Here is a 15,964-nt window from a genome sequence, read left to right as displayed (position 1 = left end):
ACGTATGCACATTTTTTAACAAAATATGTAAAATATGTAAAATATTTTATAATTGTTAATTTAAATGCTAAAAATACTAAAAAATCATGTTTTCTGTTTGCAGATGTTTACATTATTTTAATTCATCCGAGAAATTGGAATCGCATATGATGGATTGCGAACGGATGAACGATTGCGCCATCCGACTGCCGAATGAGGACAAGTGGCTCGACTTCAAGAACTACTGCAACAAAGAACGACTTCCATTCATCATCTACGCAGATCTTGAATGTACACTGCGAAGAATGGAGCCGGAAAGAGAAAACACGTCGTACACATATCAACAGCAGCAGAAGGTATTTAGCGTAGGATATTATGTGCGATGCTCGTGCGACGATGCGTTATCGGCGTATCAATTTCGTCGCAGCAAAGCCATGCGTTGCATGGTTCGTTCGGCAACTCGAAAATTTGGCGCATCAAATAAAAATTTTGTTATCCGCGAATGTCCCTATGGAAACATTATCGAGAGATCAGTGGGAGATATACCGTAGCGCGACGCGTTGTCACATTTGTGAGAAATCATTTGCGTCGGACGACACGCGGGTACGTGATCATTGCCACTTTACCGGTCGTTACCGCGGACTCGCACATTCGAATTGCAATCTAAACTATAAAAAATCATATTGCATTCCTATAGTCTTTCACAATTTATCCGGTTATGACGCGCACTTTGTTATCACAGAAATAGCTACGGCGTACGAAGGCAAAATTGACGTGCTGCCGATAACAAAGGAAAAATATATTTCATTCATTAAACATGTCAAAGATAGATCAGATTCGCAAAATTATGTACAATTATGATTCATCGATTCGTACAAATTTTTGAGTACCAGTCTCGATAAATTAACATCTTTTTTAAGTAGAGAGAAATTGAAAATTTTACATTCCGAATTTTCCACGTTATCGAACGAGGATTTTGATTTGTTGACGCGTAAAGGTGTCTTTCCTTATGAATACGTGGATCGCGCGGACAAGCTGCAGGACCCGCGCCTACCATCGCGCGAATCATAGCTCGTTGACCGGTAACACAATGTCGGAGAATGATTACGCGCACGCCGTGAACATCTGGCAGCGGTTCTCTATTGAAACCTTAGGCGAATATAGCGATCTATATTTGAAGACTGATGTCTTGTTATTGGCCGACGTTTTTGAAAATTTCTGTGAAAGTTGTATCAAAAGTTACAGTCGCGATTCCGCTCATTACTACACATTGCCAGGTTTCATGTGGGACGCCATGCTGAAACATACGCGTGTAAAATTTGAGTTGCTCACCGACATCGATATGGTTATGTTTATCGAGCGCGGTATACGCGGCCTCAGTCAATGTTCCAACAGATACACGCAGGCCAATAACAAGTACATGCATTCGTACGACCCGTCGAAACCGTCGTCGTATTTGATGTACTACGACGTGAACAATTTATACGGATGGGCGATGTGTCAACCGCTGCCCTATGCCAAATTTCGATGAGTTGAAGACATCGCGAACTTTGACGCGAGTGCAATCGCTCCGGATTCGTCTACGGGTTATATTCTCGAGGTCGAGTATCCGCATCATCTGCACGACCGACACACTGACTTACCTTTCTGTCCGACGCGCGATAAACCACCCGGCACGCGGCAGAATAAACTTCTCGCGACGCTATATGACAAAAAGCGATATGTCATCCACTATCGTAACCTGCAGCAATGTACGCGTCACGATCTTCGTATCGCAAAGATACACCGCGTACTACAATTTGCTCAATCCACTTGGCTCCGCGATTACATCGAACTTAATACATAGCTTAGAATGTGCGCGAAAAACGATTTTGAAAAAAATGTATACAAATTAATGAACAACGCGGTATTCGGTAAAACGATGGAAAATGTCCGGAATCACGTGTATGTAAAATTGATAACGAAATGGGACGGACGATACGGTGCGGAGGCAATGATCGCGAAACCAAATTTCCACAGCCGCAGCGTCTTTGCGGAAAATTTAATCGCCGTCAAACTACGTAAACTCGAGGTAAAATTCAACAAGCCGATTTATGTGGGTATATACTCGATATATCAAAAATCTACTTGTACGAATATCACCACGAATATATGTTACCGCTGTATCGCGATGTAAAATCATGTACACCGACACAGACAGTCTTGTATATCACATTGAGTGCGATGATGTGTACGAGACGATGAAACGCGATATCGCTAGATTCGATACGAGCGATTATCCGACGGACAACGCATATGGTATGTCTCTCGTGAATAAAAAAGTACCCGGCCTAATGAAGGACGAAAATAACGGTGCGATTATGACGGAATTTGTCGGACTCAGAGCGAAAATGTATGCGATGAGAGTGAATGGTAAAAAAGACACCAAAAAGACGAAAGGTGTAAAGAATAACGTCGTAGCGCGAACAATAACGTTCGATGATTATACACGATGTTTGAATGAAGAGATCGAAATAACTCGTCGCCAGTCATGTATAAGATCCAATTTACACCAAGTATATACGGTATCCGAGTCAAAAATTGCTCTGAGTCCATACGATGACAAACGATACATCATACCGGATTCGACGGAAACGTTACCATGGGGACATTGGCGAATATAAATACCTTTGTAATATACATATATTTTTTTATATATAGTTTTATACATATATATGTACATATGCACGTATTTCTTATAGTTTATATATACGTATGTACATATGTACAGTATGTAATGTACGTACGTATATATGTATGTATGCATATACATATGTACATATGTACGTGTGTACGTATGTATATACATACTTGTAGTTTATGCACATATGTACGTATGCATATACATATGTACGTATTTCTGTAGTTTATATGTACTTGTAGCTTATATGTACATATGTACGTATTTCCCGTAGTTTTATACATTTTATATATTATCTTAAGTTCATCATAGTTAGTCCATCTGTATAGTTTCTTTACGAAAATGTAATGGAAGAAAAAATAAGACTTATTGTATATATTTTTATTTATATATTTTATTTATATATAAATATTTTTTATTTGTTTTTACAATAAAATGAATGAATTTAAAATTTTTTATATAAATATTTTTATATTTGTTTACAATAAACGAATTAAATCACATTATTTTTGTGTATCCAAGAATTATGTGACCCATCGAATCCCAGCCACTTGACGTAAACCTTATCTCCTTTCCTACGCAGTACTTTCTACACGTCCGGATGAGTCGCGCGATGCAACTCGTGCTCGTAGAACGCTCCAGCAACGAATTCTCCACGATAGTCTTCGAGTAGATAGGTTACGGGATTAGTACGCTGTACTTTAACGATCTTAAACACCTCGGTGGTCCAATTTGGCGTGTAACCTTTTTCGAAAACTGTCTTGTACTTGCTCACGCGTACCGATTCGCCTACTTTGAATTTTGCTGGACCTGCGATCTTTATCGCGCTGTATACCGTGCCCAAGAGTTTTTTAGCGATCGCGGGAGTTACGTCAATGGGTCGCAATAGTGCCAATAATGCGATGTTTGCGCGCGTTGTAATCTAACACAAGACGCGGCAGCGCGTCGACCCACTTGTAAGTACCATTAAGTGTAAACATCTTCCACATGTCCTTTTTAAGTGTGCGATTGAACCGTTCGACGATCGATGCCTTCAATATCGAATACGTGGAATAATGATTAACGCTATGTTTTTTCAAGAGTTTTTGTACATCGGTGTTGTAAAACTCCTTCCCCATATCCGTTTGCAAATTTCTCGGGCATCTTCCGCTCTCTCGAATTATCTCGGCGATAGCGTTAGCCGTCTCGCTTCCGATCTTGCTCTTGAGCGGTACGGCCCAGGCATATTTGCTCAACACATCGATAACGGTGAGTATGTAATGATGATCTCTGTTGAAATTCGAATATGGGTGCATCTCGATGATATCAGCTTGCCACAGATCGTTGTATCCGCGAATTATGACACGTCTTTGTGGAAAATTTTTTCTGGCTGGAGCGTGCAATTCCTCGACGAGTCGTCGCCTTACGGAGTTAATATTTTTTTCACGTCGGATTTTGACGATCTCATGTTTCGATGTTTGATATTAATGCGTGTAAATAAGATATATTACAATTAAAGTTTTTTTTTCCTCACTGACGTCAATCGACTGGCTCGTCGACACGCGATTTAATTTATAATAATGCCGGCTTCGCGAAGTTCCTCGATGATCGACAGCATCTCGTTGTTGTGAGCGTTGTGACCAGCTCGGTGCGAAGCGTCGAATAATCGAAGTCGATCCATCAGTTCGTTGGGATCGTCTCAATGCACGTAATCGATCTTGTTGTCATTTAACTTCATGGTGGATGGTATATTCATGCCTGCACCCTTTTTACTGTTTCTTTTATATGTAGATACGAGCAGAGCGATGATGTTAATGTACTTGTATCCCTTGTTGCCCATAATGGGATTATGGGCGCTGTGACCACGTCTATGAGCATTCGTTGTTAATAGTATACTTTTATATATTTGTTTGTCATCTTCGGTAAATATAGCTTCATCGGGAAGTCTCTTGAAGATCAATTCGTATAATCCTGGTGTACCATTGTATCTCACATTGTCTATGTTTATGGAGTCATTTTTGTCAACGTCAAACTTTTTGTCACTGAGCATTATATCACTTTTGTCGAAATAGATACCGTACACATTATCGATTGCTTTATCTATGTCGTCACCGAGAAGAAGGCCCACGGCCCTACTTTCGTCCCAATGATCCTAGCTGACCATGAAGCGTCTCACGACTTCCATGCGTTTGCAGATTCTGTTTGATGGTTGTTTCGAGTGACGGTTCACTAACGTCTTTTGTTTCAAAAATATTTTCATTTCGCACGAATAGCGGTATTTTCGGTAGTTCTTTTGATGGTTCTATCGATGTAGAATCGAACGTGAATGAATCTGACGCGGTATTCAATTGTTTTGTACGCTTTTTAGATTGCTGCGATAATTTCAACCATCCAACATCCGTCCAATACGAAATCCCTGTTAGTAGTAGTAGTATCGTCATCGTCATCGCTGTCTTCACGTTTCTTTTTTTTCTTAATACTGATATCCTTTGCAATATTGGCTACTTTTTTAATTGGATGTGTTTCCTCGACAATCTGTTTTAGAGGTTCGACGATGGGTTTGAAGCGTCTCTCCAACGCTACATCTTCATCTATTTTACCAGTTTTCAAAGCGCAATATTTTTTGCAAATCGAATCGCTCGTTTTCGCAATCTGTTTTGTTATTTTCTCGCGATCTTTGAAGTTATTCATGTTGCCTAATTGACGTATCAACATCGACTAACCACATTATGGTACCGCGAACGTGTTAAATTCTTTTCTGTATCGCCCGTTGACAAGCGGACTGTCTTTGTCTATCACTAGGAATCCATACTCATGCCGTCAACAATCGCGGCATAACGCACAGAATTCATCATACGACATGTCAGTATTCACATGATCATTGTAAACATGTTTCAAGTTGGTACCATCCTGTTTAAATAAAATCAGCAAGTTCGCATTGTCGCGTATCAGATGTTTAAGTATCTTCGCATACGTTTGACAGAGATAGAAGCAGTCGACGTTCGAGTGGCGACCCATCGAGAAATACTCTCTCATCACATCTTGCTTATCACATGCAATATCGTCGAAGACGAAGATCGAATTGGGACGTGCCTCGTTCGGTGGAATGACGTCACTGTTGGAAAATGTAAAATTTCGTCGATCGATGCCAACAAAGTTTCGAGATATTGATATTTTGGTTGTTGCAATGACTTCGAATACACGTACACATTCTCGAAACGTACACCGTGCGGACTCTCGAGCAAATGAGAACGTTGGTTTTACCGCAATTCGATGGACCGCAAATAATCGCGCGTATAGTACTCGGTAGTATTTCACCATGTTTGCGCTTCGTCGCGATGTCTCCCATCATTTGCGCTTTCTCGTCGTAGTTCACGACGTGTATCGTCTGCGGGTGCCGCACGAATTTCATGTTCACATTGCGTTATCTAGGCTTTGATTGAACGCCTATTTATAGGCGCGCGAAACCGCGATTCGCTCAGTAGCAAAAATGTATCTCGCGCTATCGTATCTATTTGATATTTGGGATTTGCGCGCTGAACAGTTGCAATATATACCGAAGATATTGTTACACATATGTGACGACTATATCGACCACATGTGGGACAAACTTCCGGAGCATATAAAGGCGGATTTGGAGATTCAAATCTATCGTCGCTACGTCGAGCATTATAATCAATCGTGGCAACGCACGCATATAGACGGTCCCGCACCGAAGATAAAGGATTGTAACATATGTCAGCAGCGAACAAAGGCTGCGGAGAACTGCTCAATCGAGCGATAAATGCGCTTCCTTTCGAGTTACATATTCCCGGCTATCAGTTTTGCAGTCCGGGGTACTCGGCTGAAAAAGCAATTAGCCACAGGTGAAACGGGCATAAATCCACTAGACGCGGCGTGCCGTGAACACGACATTGCGTATTCTCGGAGCAACGATCTCACCGATAGACACGCGGCGGATAAGATACTCGCCGATAAAGCCGAAAAGAGAGCGGTATCGTAAATCTGGATGACATGATGGGTCCCGGCATTCATTGGGTAGCGTACGCAAAGAGAAACGATCGTGTTATATATTGCGACAGTTTCGATAATCTTCGACCGCCCAAGGAACTGGTACGATATTTCGGAGACAATATTATGATAGAGTACAATCGAACGTCCTATCAGACGTACGATCAGAGCGTCTGCGGACAACTGTGTTTGTAGTTTCTTCAAACGGTCGACGCGCATGAATTTATAAAGTCTGACAAAATGCCGCGACGTTTCAGTATTTGTTGAACGCTTTTCCATCATGTCGCTGACGCTTACGTTAAGCGGGAAGAGCAGCGTTCTCGCGGCAAACTACTTTCTAGCCATAGATTTGAACGACGATGATTACGAGCTTAGTCTAATAATTTTGGAGACTTATCGATACCAAATGTAAACGTTTTGAACAACAAATTTTATTTTGACAAAGACGACGCAGAAATTACGATTCCCAAGGGGTCGTACTGCAAGCCATAAATGAATTTTTGAAACGTGAGATTTTACGAAAACATCCGCGACGCGACACATCCGATGGTAACGCCGGTGACACCACGCGCGGCGATGATGAGATTGGTGAATACCCGATAGTGCTCCGCGCAAATTACAACACGATGAGGTGTGAGATTAAATGTGATTACAGAATAAACTTTAGCAAGCCCAATAACATTGGATCGCTGCTTGGTTTCTCGTCGAAGCGTATATTGCAACCGCGAAAGTGATATAAATCGGACATGTCAATCAACATAATGAATGTAAACATTATCCGTGTAGAGTGTAACGTGACCGCAGGCGCGTATAGCAACGACAAAAGTATGCACACGATACATGAATTTTCGCTGAGCGTGCCACCAGGATATAAGATATCGAAAAGGCCGATGCAAATCATTTACTTGCCAGTCATCGTACGGAGCATTACGGAGCTAACGATATGCATTGTTGACCAGAACGGACGATTGCTCGATTTCAGAGGAGAAGAGATCACTGTCAGATTGCACGTACGACGGCGACAACGATAACGCGAGCGCGACATTTGGAATGCTCGTGTTGAACGAAGCGAAGCACGCGCAGAGAGATAACGCATCTTTTATAAAGAAAACACCAATCGACAATACTCGCTCATCCGGTTGCATCAAAAAGAGAAAGAAACTCAACGCATTGAACGTTAAATTTTTACAAGCTTTAGGATTCGCGGTGCGCAACTTGTGAGATGACTGACATCCTAAACATCGAAGATGAGCCAATCTTCGACGATCGTCAAGATTGAAACTCATACGTAATAACCCGTTCGCCAATACAACGTTTGGGTACAGTGATGAGATAAGAATACCCATATAGCAACAGAATCTGTACACATTGCCGTACGAAAGCTTTCTATATATCGAGGGAAAATTAACGAAGAAAAATGTTGTCGACGGATCTGATGTGATGTTGGAAAATAATTTTGTGGCGTTCATGTTCGATGAGATTCGATACGAGCTCGATGGCGTGGAAATTGATCGTAACAGAAACGTGGGCATAACTAGCGCGGTCAAATACTACGTAACGACGTCATCCGAGAGAAGCGTGATTCTGAGAAATGCTGGCTGGGATGCGTGTACCAACGCGGATGGATATTTTAACTTTTGTGTACCTCTCTACGTACTGTTGGGATTCTGTGAGGATTACAGACGCGTGGTAATCAACGCTCGTCACGAGCTGATCTTAATACGATCGCGCAACGACAACAATTGCCTGATGGGAAATTTGGCATTGAATCCCGTGATCGACTTATTCAAGATACAATGGCGAATGCCGCACGTGTTATTGAATGAGATAACAAAACTATCGATGCTGCGCACTTTGGAGAGCGGATGATACTTGAGCATGGCTTTTCGCTCGTGGGATCTGTACGAGTTTCCGCTGTTACAGCGTACAACCAAGCATTCGTGGGCCATCAAGACCACTACTCAGCTGGAGAAGCCGCGATATGTCATCTTCGCTTTGCAAACAGGCCGAAAAAACATCATGGCCGAGGACACGAGCCGATTCGACGACTGCAACTTGACCAACATGAAACTCTATTTGAACTCAGAATGTTATCCGTACGACGATATGAATCTGGATTTCGAAAAAAACAGATGACTGTGTTGTACGAAATGTACGCGCCTTTCTGCAAGGACTACTACGGATACGAGTATCTCGAGCCAAGTCTTACCCTCACGTCTTTTCTACGTTACGGTCCATTCGTAATCATCGATTGTTCTTGACAAAATGAATCAGTCAAGAGCGCAACCGTGGATGTGAGATTGGAATTTGAGACTAAGGAGAACGTATCGATGAATACCACCGCGTACTGTCTCATTATACACAATCGCGTGGTTCAATACAACCCGTTGACCAATGTTGTACGCAAGATCATCTAAGAGCATCGCTGGTATATGAGAGACAATAAAATCTATACATCGAAATCGATCGCAGTCTTCTTCTCGACAGTCATGTCTGTGCCAACGTTCGTAGACCTGCAAGGTTTCCTCATTGAAGGACAGTTTGTCGTAAAAGAATTTGCTGCTCTCAAAGAACCGATTCTCTCTCCGAACGGTCCTCAAAGGACCGTTCTCTCTCATTACATTTTCGCAAGCCCTATACCGTGGCATTTCCTGGCAAGTGCCGACAAATCTCGCGCACGCTGGGTGATACGTCATCATCATAGACTGCGATGGAACGACGGAACGATTCCGTACAGCGAAGCTAAGAGTTTGATTACGAAAGCTGTGCATGATACGAAAGAAGATGACGACGATGACGACGATGACGATGCTGTCATATATGTCAAGGGACACGAAAAACGAAAATGGTTGCGGAATTTGCTTCTGGACGGTGAGCGAGAGCGCATGTACATCAAGACTCTGGATGCGGATTACGAAGACATAGATTCTTTAAATAATTTAGATGCTGATAATTCTATACGATGTGGATATCATTATACCAATTGCGCGTTACAAAATGTATTTAAATTGTTTAATTGGTGGGCAGATAATCTTAAATAAACATATATAACATATAATATATTTTCTTTTATTCCTTTTCCCCGCTATTATATTGACGATTACTTAATATTCCAACGATCATATACATTTTTTCAATGTAACATTCGATCGACTCATCGATGACAAAGAAATTGCGTTATGATTGAAGCGTGAAACTTTTTTATTTACATTTTCTTTTTGCTCTTTACATATTTTTTATAGCTGATTAGGTTTTTTCTTGAAATAAAAATTTTATAATTAATTGATAATGACGCAATCTTTTTTTCTTTCAATTTATAATCACTATAACAGTAAACTCGTTCTCGATGTGCTATTTGCAATTGTACGATTCTTTGTCTTTTTCTTGGCCACTATAACATGCCTATTCACGAAATACTATCATAATAGAGTATTGTCGTTCAGCGAGGTCATTGGATTTTTTGTCCACTCCATCTTTTAAATGAAAGGAAGGGGAGATTAACGCTCTGCCGTGTCAAAATTTACGCGGGTGCGATCAGTCCTCCGTCATTCGTTTGTACAAACGAACCATACGCAACATACTCCGCTTCTCCATGATTCGTTTGTACGAACGATCCACACGCAATGTACTCCGCCAAAGGAAGCAGTGCACTGTACGATGGTGAAACGAAGAAGGAACGTAACGCGTAAGTTCGACATTTTCTTTTTTTCTTTTTGCAACATTACGCAATATTATGTACTTAATTTCTGTTATACAGCATTTCGATGGAACCTCGCGCGGTGCGCTTGATGAGCAGACGTTATAACCTGATGGCTACGGACTTCAAGTTTCTGGAATCAATGTTGGTCCAGCTACGTAGAGATCGCCCTAGGAGATCATCGAGGACAAGAGCTGATACTGTCTCTCGAAACATGGAAAGGACTCCATGAGCAACAATGGAATATCTACAAATTGCTACGAAACAATTATAAAGACAATTTTATGAGCGTCGGACTGTTAACAGTCCGAGTTTGCATGATGAACAACGTTACACTCGTACGTCTTGAATCTTCAAACGTACGCATTATGATGGTCGAATCGACGCTACGACGTATATTTAATCTCGCCGAATGTATTGATATACGTTCAATCAATTAGACAGACTCGTTGATACGATCAATGAAAAGTATACGCGATTCTCCAACATTGCATCTATTATAATAAATCCCGAGGAGGTATCATACGTGATATGCGATAGCGATATCTTCGATAGGCATCAATTAGTCGATTGCGAATTGTTAGTTTTAGTTTTTAGTATGTATGAAAAAAAGACGTAAAAGATGTAACAAAAATGTGAATAAAAACATTTTCACGTTTAAAAATATGATTTCAATCAAAACAAATTTCCCTATTTTTCATCTTAAAATAAAATAATATTTCAGTTATAATAAGATATTATTTATTGGTATAATCAATAAAAAACTTCAATAAAAAAAGGGTAATATCTTTTTTTCTTATTGAATTCATTTCATTTTCTATTCACTTTTTCAGTTCACTTTTTAGTTTTCCATTTTCCGTCGCCATCAAAATTTATTGTTTCCTACGTGAGAACTTGATCAAATAGAAATGAGCACATTCAGTTTTTATTACTAAAAAAAACAAAAAAAAAATTAAGGAAAAGTGTTCATTTACCGACTAATACATTATTTTCATTGAATAACGGATTTTTCGAGATTATTCGAAATGAACATGTTGCGACACGTACATTTATTGCAGCCGGAATAACGGCGCTTTTTTTTCCTTTTTTTTTTTCCTATGTCAATTTTTACAAAAAATATCTTTTCTAGCAGCTCTTCCTAGACAAAAAAAGACTCCCTCCCCCCCTTCCCCCTCAAAAGTACATTCCAAAGGACCATCGACAAAGCATTCCCCTTTCCCCGTACCTACCAGTTACCCCCTCTTCTGTACCTCCGCGTCCCGAATTACCCTGCACACCCGCACCCCGCTCGGAGCTCCTGGGTTAGAACCGGCCTAGTATACCTATTCATTATTGAAACGAAATATATTACAGATTCCACAATTCCTCAATTTGTTTCTTCATTAATACATAATATTTTAAATATTCCTGTACATGATTATTATTCAATGGATCTGCCAGAAGAAAATGCATTTAAATATGTATGTGGTTTTTTAATTAAAAAATGTACAATACATTCATGTGATATATGTAATAATTTTGTAAATGAAAATAAAGCTGTTTTAGATAATACTACATTATATTGTTCTTTTCGAGCATATGAAAACGAAAACGGAGATTTGTTTGGTAATTTAAATATATCAACTAATCCTTTTTGTAATTATATTCATAAATTAGAAGAAATATTTGTAAACAATTTTGAAAAGAACTGTTTCCAAAAAAATATCGGTAATTATTTATTTCAGTTGGCACGAATACTGAATATCGAACTTTTGAACCGCCATGTCCAAATTTTCCAAAAAAGTTTTTAATAAAACTATTTCGCCGCATGCGTTTTACTATACATTACATTTACTATACATTACTATACATTGCAACATAATAAGTCATGCAAAGGAATTGCACGAAAGAATAGAAAATTTTTAAATGTCCTGCATTTATAATCTTTTTCTATCTTTTTCTGCTTTTAAAATTTATCTATCTTTAAAATCTAGTTTATACTTTTTAATTTTCCTTTTTCTTTGTTTCATACTAAGGTGGATTGAGTAGCTAAGATATGAATCAATGAAAAAGTTATTGCAATATTATTTCATCGCTTTTTTTTATAATAATCTTCCAAAATCTATACAGTCTTATTTTTATAACATATAATATGTATTGTAATCTATAATTTATGAGCATAATTTAACAAAATCATCTTTTTAATTTGTTTTCTATTTCTTTAATTCATACTGAGGTGGATCGAGTAGCTGAAGTATGAATTAATGAAAAAATTATTATATTGTTTTATCGCTTTTTCTTTAACAAATTCCAATTTCTTTTTCTTTATTTTATTTCGAGATTGTGCAGCCAAAATATAAGTTATGAAAAATGTTAAAATATTTTTTTCTAATGTGTGTTTCTTTTTTTGTAACTTCTTTTCATTTTGCATGTTTCTTAATTGAAATGTTTTTTAATGGAATGTTTTTGCTTGTTAATTAATTGCTTTATATTTAATTAAATTGCCTTATTATTGTTATTGTGTGTTATGTTTGTATGTTAAATATTATAATTTTGTTTTTGAATACAAATTAATATTAATATCTTTTTTTTTAAGTGCTTATGCCACAAAGGTAAGTAACAAAGGTATGAACAGAAAAATTGAGATATAAAAAATTGAGATATAAAAAATTGAGATATAAAAAATTGAGATATAAAATAGAGTTTAATATTAAATTTAAAGATCTCTTTTTTTATTAATATTTTACATATTTTATTATTATATCACAATCATTTTTTATCTTTTCGATTTTTTTTTCTTTTTCTTTGGTTCATACTGAGGTGGATCGGGTAACTGAAGTACGAACCAATGAAGAAGTTATATAGTATATATAATACATATTTTATATGGATTTATACTATATTATACTATATAACTTCTTCATTGGTTCGTACTTCAGTTATATTTCATATTTTCTTCACATTATTGATTTCACTAAATTCAGCGTTTTAATATTAATAAGTATAACGCAACTTTTTTATTTTATATAATATTTATATAAAAAGTTTAAATAAAATTATATTTCTTATGGTATTGTATAAAAATATAATCATATTTTATATTTAGAAAAGTGTATCTTTATTTTACCTGTTAATAAAATATTTACTTTCATATCTTTATATTTCAGTATCTTTCTATATAAATTCAGTATCTTTCTATATATAAATTTTTGTATGTTTATTATTTTTGTATGTTTATTAATACATAAAAAATTGTTGTAATACATAATAGTAGTAAGTGGGGCACTATGGCGCGTCAAAACAAACCCCCACCACCTTCCCACTGGCGCCAGGGGCGTGGCCCCCGACGGTCAAAAACTGGCAGCCACATGGAAATGGAGCGTTCTGATTGGTCGGTGGGGATGGGAGATGATAATTAGGTAATTAGTGGGAGCGTTCTAATTGGTTGGCTCCGTAGCTGCCCGACGCGTGATTGGCTCTACCCGTAGTGCCCCGCGTGTGCGATTGGTTGCCGAAATGCTAGACGAGGTAGGGGAAGGATGAGAAAGCGTCTGGGACCAATCGGAGTCCGAAAACAAAATGGCGACTGCGAAAAGAAATATGGCGGGTCTGTAAAAGGAATATACTTGTTGAGAATAGAATGCGATTTTTTGTTCACGTGGGATGGAGCGAAGAGAAGAAAACCGATTTTTTGTGGAATTTTACTGGTTGTATACGGGATATGAAGAATCCCGTTTTTCTTAGGACGAAAGGTTTCTCGGCGCCTCATAGTCGGTGAATTTAGATAAATTTCTCGACTCGTTTGACATTTTTTGTATGGGGGAAATATAGGTTACGAGTGGATATAGGTTTTGAAGACATGAGATTTTCGGAGTGTAATAACTATTATTTACCAGCTCGTACGGTATTTGGCTGGAGGAAAACAGGAACGGACAGGTTCACACTAAAGGTTTCTGACGACGACGACGACGACGAACTTAGAGTTATATGAGGATTTTATCCTATCCACAAACACGCGGGCTGAAAAAATTTTCTTTCGACGTGACGATAACTATGCAGGCATACTGGAGAGAGAGAGAGAGAGAGAGAGAGAGAGAGAGAGAGAGAGAAACGCGTGGGTCAGGAAAGCATAGAGGTACTAGAAGACAATAGAAAAACACGCTCGCGCAGGCCCGCGTAAATGACTTTCAAAAAGGAAGAGTTGTGAAAAATTTAGGATAAAGGGAGAGATAAAGAAACGACGTAAATTTGAATTTATGTTACCAAGTATAAGTCGAATTTATTTTTCGCATATATGAATATGTTTTGTTACAGAGTTATTCTTCTTGTTACAAAATTAAATATACGAATATTATATAAAAATTATAACTCACGATTCAATAAAATTATAGTAGTAATTTCTTTAAATTTTAATGTAATTAATTCTAAAAATACAATATCAAAATATGTATCCAAAAATGGTAAATTATTTATTTGCGTTCTCACAGCAAGTTCGATATCCTTTTGGTTGCCTCGGACAGTGAGTTTGATGATATCGGCGTCGATGTAATTGTTAGGTAGACATAGTTCTATCTCCTTGATCAAATAACGCGCACTCGTTAACAGTATCGACGACGAATGCTAGATGGTTTATACGAGCATCGACACATTTGAAGATATTCTCCATCCCTTGAAAAGTAGCTTGTTGCATTACAACTGCAACGGAATAAGTTTTCCTTTTTTTCGACGGAGGTTGTTCCGTTTTCGAGTCTGCTTGCGTATTTCCGGTATTGTTTTCTTTAGGAAAATTTTCATTTTCCTTATACATCACCAATATAGCTTTCGCATCATAGGCAGAGGTGAAGTTGATGAATATGTTTGTAAATGTGATGGGATTTACTTTGCTTTTGCTGCTTCCGTTAAAGTATGCGCTCATGTACCGAATACTGTCTTGAAATTGCTGCCACGTGTCCGCATCAAAGCTAATTCCTTCTGCAGAATTACCACTCAATTTAACGACAGGCTCGAAGATCTTTTCTTTAGATAATTGTAATCCCACGTGTAATTTCTTCGTATGAGAGATATTGAGAGGATACGTCGTAGAAAGCAACAAATTTTGTTCCACATTTTGCACACAGTTCTTAAATATCTTGCGAATATTTTCTAGTTTAGTGAGATTCGTAGCTTCTTGTTGTTCGGCCATATTACTCGATGAGAAAATTTTGAATAAAATGTCCATTTTTAACAAACGAAAACTCGGAGGGATATTTTCGAAGTAGACGCTTCGAATGTCGTTACTCGAGTGAAGCAGTGTAGCGGTATATTACCTACCTATATCGCATCTTCCCCTCCTTTGAAATAAATAAAAAAGTACGATTTATAAATAATATACAGTTAAATTGATTCTAGAAGATTCTAAAAGAAACGCGTATTTTCGCTTTGTCTCTGCTTTTTTTCAAGGAAAAACTTTCCTCGAATAACAGAATTATTACAGATTCGATCATGTTCGAACACACGCGAATCTTCAATGTTAGATGAGAAAAATTTTAAATAAATAAATTATTGAACATTCGAATAAACTATAATTTTACGTTGCTCTTTTTCAACAAGGAAAGAATTTTCTCGAATAAAGCGAATATTACAGGTTCGATCACGTTCGA

General features: G+C 38.1%; 1 protein-coding gene and 2 pseudogenes across 1 annotated transcript; all 3 read left to right on the top strand.

Annotated features, from left to right (window-relative positions):
• The first annotated feature begins 2,130 nt into the window (after positions 1-2,130).
• Positions 2,131-2,653, top strand: LOC148935604 (uncharacterized; annotated as a pseudogene).
• A 5,436-nt stretch (positions 2,654-8,089) lies between these two features.
• LOC148935603 (uncharacterized) lies at positions 8,090-9,066 on the top strand (annotated as a pseudogene).
• Positions 9,067-9,081: 15 nt separating this feature from the next.
• On the top strand, positions 9,082-11,010 carry LOC148935602 (uncharacterized). The gene has a single exon (XM_089080920.1). The coding sequence runs from the start codon at positions 9,082-9,084 to the stop codon at positions 9,688-9,690; it is 609 nt and encodes a 202-aa protein (XP_088937046.1). The 3' UTR covers positions 9,691-11,010.
• The last annotated feature ends 4,954 nt before the right edge of the window (positions 11,011-15,964 follow it).

This window comes from Pogonomyrmex barbatus, unplaced genomic scaffold (genome assembly GCF_055798465.1).
Source record: "Pogonomyrmex barbatus isolate J1 unplaced genomic scaffold, ASM5579846v1 scaffold4, whole genome shotgun sequence".
NCBI classification, from domain to species: Eukaryota; Metazoa; Arthropoda; class Insecta; order Hymenoptera; family Formicidae; genus Pogonomyrmex; species Pogonomyrmex barbatus.
The sequence above is the reverse complement of the archived record's forward strand: the minus strand, read 5'-3'. Positions and strand labels throughout refer to the sequence as shown.

Bases quoted from the DNA above. Each gene is read 5' to 3' on its own strand.
- LOC148935602 (XM_089080920.1), top strand. From the start codon at position 9,082: ATGAGAGACAATAAAATCTATACATCGAAATCGATCGCAGTCTTCTTC.